The sequence below is a fragment of the Mchenga conophoros genome, linkage group LG5 (assembly GCF_057382185.1).
Source record: "Mchenga conophoros isolate Kocher_MC1m ecotype Shallow Benthic linkage group LG5, M_conophoros_male_GT1.1, whole genome shotgun sequence".
Classification (NCBI taxonomy): domain Eukaryota; kingdom Metazoa; phylum Chordata; class Actinopteri; order Cichliformes; family Cichlidae; genus Mchenga; species Mchenga conophoros.
In genome coordinates, this window is record NC_140530.1 from 22,453,643 (window position 1) to 22,459,642 (window position 6,000).

The 6,000-nt window shown below is 38.5% G+C and overlaps 1 protein-coding gene across 13 annotated transcripts in view; it reads left to right on the forward strand.

Moving 5' to 3' along the window:
* Nucleotides 1-5,788, forward strand: part of atp2b2 (ATPase plasma membrane Ca2+ transporting 2) — a 132,254-nt gene extending 126,466 nt beyond the window's left edge. For 11 of the 13 annotated variants that reach the window (XM_085274265.1, XM_085274267.1, XM_085274262.1 and 8 more), the window contains one exon: nt 1,871-5,788. In XM_085274265.1, coding sequence (XP_085130391.1) covers nt 1,871-2,182 — 312 coding nt within the window. In that variant the 3' untranslated portion in view covers nt 2,183-5,788. The remainder of the gene's footprint in view (nt 1-1,870) is intronic. The other 2 variants (XM_085274270.1, XM_085274273.1) reach the window with 1 other exon arrangement.
* Nucleotides 5,789-6,000: the final 212 nt, after the last annotated feature.

Below are 6,000 nucleotides of genomic sequence, written 5' to 3' on the forward strand. Positions count from 1 at the left end.
ATTTATTAGCCATTATTGTTTGCTTCATTCCCCACTGTCCTGCTTTTTCCCCTCTTCTTCTTCTGTCTATTTTCACTCCTAAAAGGTTTCCTAACATTTGGCTTGTTTAAACAGACTGATGTGTGCCACTTGCGATGGGAGTGAGTAAAGGTGGGCAGGACCCCTTAGGGAAGTCAGGTCTCAACTACTGGCATTGCAAACCTTGCATATTACCATTGCTGTAGTTTGAGGTTGATCAGACCTTGGGGTCCCCTGCTGGCCTGGGACTCCAGGCAGCAGATTGCCATGCCTGGTGACAAATGAAGGCACATAATGTGTAAAGGTTATCAAGTCTCTGCTGAGTCAGTAACTGCAGGGCTCCAAAACTCCTCTCGGATTAACATCAGCATAAAAACTGTGCAGCGGGAGCTTCACAGGCATGGGTTTCCTGTCCCAGTATTTTTGTCCATTTAGTGTATTCACTGCTCCTGTGAAGAATGAGAAAACAGGTTTCTTATGTTTAATTAAACGTTTTATTAACTGGAAACACAAACTACATAAAAGCATTGATATGTTGCTACATTCAACAGCAATTTATTTTCATTTCTTTAGTTTCAGCTACTTTAAACGAGAATTGAGTTAATAATGTAAATGTAAAGCCAATTATCAATTAAAACCCAGCAACAATTCTGATGCAGTTTTTTCCAAATACCTCACATTTTTGTCATGATTTAGTTTCTTGTAAAACGTTAGTAGGATGTTTTTACAAAATAAATTGAAGATGCACACAGGGTTTATGAAAACAGCAATTTGCCATAGTCTGTGACTACTGTGCTACTTTTTAGTCTCAATAAATTGTCACATAGTTGTTTGGACCTTATACTTGAGTGTTTACGTCGACGTGCATGGACTCAGGAACATGCTTTGACCGTCAGACGTCTGACAGTAAAACTCTTATTTTCATTATTCACTTCCATGTGTTTAGTGTCTGTACTCTGTGTGCCGGTGTTCACCACTCCCTCACTGTCCTGTTGTCATGTTGCATGTAGTTTGTGTTTAGCTCCTGTTCATTTTCTGTGTTTGTCACATTTTAACCTGCTGTGTTTGCTCGTTGTCTCAATGCCACTGTTTTGCTTTTGGTTTTATTGTTTTGTTGTGAGTTTTTACACTGCGATGCTTGTGTTGAGCCAACCTCATGCAGGCTTGACTGTCCATTGCCCTGTTTGAGACCATGCCATACCCACCGTGTGCTATACTCGTGTGTTTGTGTGTCCCACTCAGAGTCTGTGTGGATATTGTCCCAGACAGTGTTCTGGTATCGTCAGAAGTTTTTAAACCACTTGATTGGATCTCTGAGATCTAACCTCCTTCCTTCTTACTGACCTCGTCCACCAGATTTCTACAAACTTGCATGTGATATTCTCCTTTAAATTTTCTGTAAGCATTCCATTTATTAACGTGGCTTGTTTCTAGGTATACAGCACATTGGACTAAAGCGTATACTTACAACGAGCATTCGTGTTGCTTTGGTATTTGTTTTTCTTGAAATGTATGATTTTGTTGTGTTTTTTTATGATTGTGTTCCTCACAGTTTTCCTTAGTGCACGCCAAAATTGAATGACTTGTGACTGTAGTCATCTTGTGAAAGCAGAACACAGGCTGCAGTCGCCTTCTCCCTTGCTGTTCCTCCACCTTCTGCTCCTTCTTTAACTCTTTATCCTCAAATGAGAGGATCCCTCCTTCTATGCCCCTTTTCTCTTCAAACCCTCCCACCCCCCCGCCTTTTCTTTCATCTCGAGGGTACCTCCAACCCTTTGATATTGTCTCCGGCATCACCTCTTACCATTTTTCTTCTTGTTTTTTTGTTTTGTTTTGTCCCTTTCCATGTCAGATCCGAGTTGTGAATGCATTCCGTAGCTCCCTGTATGAAGGCCTGGAAAAACCAGACTCCAGAACATCCATCCACAACTTCATGACACACCCTGAGTTTAGGATAGAAGACTCCACGCCCAACATCCCCCTTATTGATGACACGGACGATGATTCTGCTCGTAGAAGGATGAAGTACTCAAGCCAGCCCTCGTCCCCTAACAAGAACAACAACGCTATTGACAGTGGCATTAATCTCACTATCGATACCAGTAAATCAGCTGCGTCCTCCAGCCCTGCCAGTCCTCTGCACAGCTTGGAGACAAGCCTCTAACCCTGATCCTAAACTCAGCTCTAACCTCTAATGTTGTTTCCTCACATTGTCGGGACACCTCCTCCAATTCCTCCAGACCTTTAACTGTAACCATACAAGTCTTCACCCCCAAATTTTCACCCAATTCTCAACTTCGAGCTCCCCCAAACCGCTACCTACCGGCAACACAGTCCTGAGGGGAAAATGTCCACCATTTTCCCTTAGCCTAGAGCCCTTGAAGCGCTCTGCTCCTTTCAAAGCAGAGAAAATCTAAGTAATATGTCAAGGTGAAAAGAAAAAACAAACTAGCATACAATCAAAAAAGCGCAACAAAGCCACAAAACCTACACAGCCATCCTGCTTTTGTGGTTGTATGAGTACAGCGGCAGTCACGGTGGTGTGTACGACAATACACTTGTACTGGTTAGCATGTACTGTATAAGCATGGGTCTGACTGCGCATATGTACGAATGGTGTCTTTAGCGGCACTGGGAGGAGGACGATGAGGAGGGAGACTGCTGAGGAGTAAAAATCACACAAGAGGACAGACTTTAAACTCTGCTCACTCTTCCTCTCCTCAACGAAAAACATTGTTAATACTGATAATAGTTTAAATTAAATTGAAAAATATTGTTATTATTCTAATTCTGATTCTGATTATTATTGTTCTTATTATTGTTGCTCCTGCATGAATGTACATTACCCAGGTTTTATTTAAAAGGCTTTTAATTTTATTGGAGTTCTTTGGTTCTGATGGGCTAGGCCTCACTGTGGACTGCGATTTTAAAGACAGCATCTCTGAGTTTCTGGCCTGCAAAGTCCCCTCTTCTGTGTGGCATGAACATGTACCCAACTGTACAAATTTATTTCATCCATAAACGGAAATGTGTATCGAGGTGGTAGGGCTCAACTTGCACAACAGTTTTGCACCTGTCCGTAAAGAGGAATGCAAAATAATAATAATGATGATAGCATTTATGGGATATATTCTATAAATTTAAATACATATAAATATATTTAGAGAGAGTTTATCTTTGTTTGTTGGCATGTTGCCTTGTTCCTGCTTCAATGGCTCCAATACCTTTGACTTATTTATGTCTTAAAGAGAATGTAATTTGTTTACAACCTCGTAGAGATAAACTTCCTGGTTTCTAGAAGGAGGAAGGCGAAGTCGAAGCTCAGATGGACCAGAGCTGTTTCGGTGTGTTATTACTGAAAAACCCTGTGCTGGAATTTGCCTGCTGTCTTGTCAAATAATGTAGATATTTTTAGAGGTTTAACAACAAAAAGAAACCAAAATATAATGGGATACATAGTAATTGTGGAATCTTAGTATTACTCTATATGATTGTTGGGATCAAGTTGGAGTGGCTTGTCTTTGGTTTTTTTCTAAACAGAGGCCTCCTTTTTGTGACAGAGGGGGATATTTTATTCTTTTTATCCACTGCTTCTTCTCTTTTGTTAAGATTATGTCTTATTTTTCTCTGTGCTTCAGCACTGGCCTGGGGTCAGGGCTCGAGTCAAAGGCTGATATCAGGACCTTTATAGCGAACTCTTCTAGATAAACCTGCTTCTTCAAAGGACTTGAGGTTTTTAAAAAAAAAACAAAAACAAATCTATGACCATCAAAAGGCTGCAGCTGAGTCATATTAGAAATTTGCAGTTATATTTGGCTTCTCTGTACCGCTCGGAAATCAAAACGTTTCGGTTGAAAACATGGAATATTTTTTGCGTTGTGTCTATTTTTTATTTAACCTATTGGTTTATTTTTGATTAAAGGAGTTTCTTTTCCTCTAGCAGAGACACATGCAGCCACACAAAGCTGCAGACATTTTTAACATCTAAGAAAACAGAAAAACTGAAAAAAAAAGAAGAAATGAGAACAAAAATGGAATGTTGCTTTGACTCTTTTTCTATATATATATATATATATATATATGAGAGAAAAAAGATTTTCTGCACTATCTGGTTATGAATGAAAACTTCTGTGGTGTAATTCTAGATGTGCTTTTGTGTGTTTTAACCAAGCTTGTCTTCCTGCCGTCACAGAATATACAGTACTCTAGCATCTCAACTGTACTCACTAGTTGTAAACTATTTATTGTGCTTTGACCAATCAGACATTACCAGACAGATGTTACATACAGAAGGCACATTTACCCAGTCTTATTGCACTCCGAAGGACAAGGCCACTTAACTAGCCTGAACTATTGTATTTCTATTACTAATCGAAATCACTGGCAAGCATGACGTGATAGGCTCATTATGCAACTTGAAAAGAAAAAAACCCTCCAGATTTTTCTAAAAACAAAAATTCTATAAGCTAGTAAAGTATATACAATCATTTATCCAACAAGTTCTATCTCTCTTCTTTTTTATATCCTCCTCCTCTGTCATTTCCCAGCCAATCTGTCCATCTGGAGAGGGTGCACAAGCTTTACCAGTCAGCTCAGGCGTGTTGAAAACGTAACATGGACCATCTGAATAAAAAAATCTGTCTTATTTAAGTTGGAGAAAGAAAAAAACCCAGTTTGGGTTCTAATATTTTGCTCGAAAGCTGTTGATTTCTTTTGTTTTCTTTCCATTGTTTTAACTTGACAATTTATTTGTTTCTCTGTAAAAACTGTAAAACAATAAACAAAACAAATACAAAACAATAGCATTTTCAATAATAATAATAATAATATTAAAAAAAAGACTTGAGCCAACATTCTCAAACCACTTTTACATCCGGGAGGACATTCAGCTTTAAGGGGATGCAAAGAAACTGAGTTTAAAAAATAATCTTTGTAAATACAGCGATGAGTCCATCGAGGACAGGAACTCCACTGGTGTGGACACAGGAGCTCCTCCTGACTACATCTACCATCATGCACCACAATGAGTCATACTGCCGATGCAGCCGTTTGGCTGTATGTGATCAATCACTGCTCCTGTCAGAAAACACCGTGATTACATCCCAATCATAACACGTGCTGTAGGAACCAATAATAACTTTGACGATGACACTGATAATGATAACGATGATGATGATAACAATGATACTTTTTGCAATATACTCTCACCTGCCTCGATGTACTGTATTTAGCAGCATGCAGTTTGTGGAACAAAGAAAAAGAGAAATGCCAACAAATAACTTTTTTGGCATATAGCCATTTATGGGTAAGTGATTTAAGTGTTCATCTTGTTTTTATGATATTTTTTTTTATCTATACAATAATTGTAAATAAAGAACTCAATGTCTTTGTTCATTTAATACTATGCAAAAAGTCATGCTTTTCTGATTGTTACCCACCCTTATTCCTAGAGTGTGTTGCTGGAATGTTTGTGGTCTCAAAAGTCAGTAAAAACAATGTGATGTAAATTATTTTCTAGCTTGAGGAAAAAGTTCAATAATGATGATGATGATGAAATTATTATTATGATACCATTAGGAGAATGATAATAATGGTGGTGATAGTGATGATGATGATAATGATGATGATGATGATGATGAACTGTGACTCTTGCTGCTTGACTGTCCCATTTACTACACTCCTGACAGCGCAAGTGAACAACATAATAAACAAAAAAAAGAACAAAAAAAAAAAGGAAAAATCACTAAATAAATCTCCCAGAGCAGCATGACCCAGCATGGTGTGTCCTGGCCCCATCTAACATGTCCTGTTCTGATTTGGTGTACGTCGCTTTGTAATGTCAGTGATGACTTTGATTGTTTCACTGTTTTCTGTTATTTTTTCTTTCTTCAACTTTACTGATTTACTTCAAAGGATTTCACAAATTTTAGGATTGTCAGCATCACTGAGAAAGAACTTCCTGATGTTCTTCACCTAAAATCC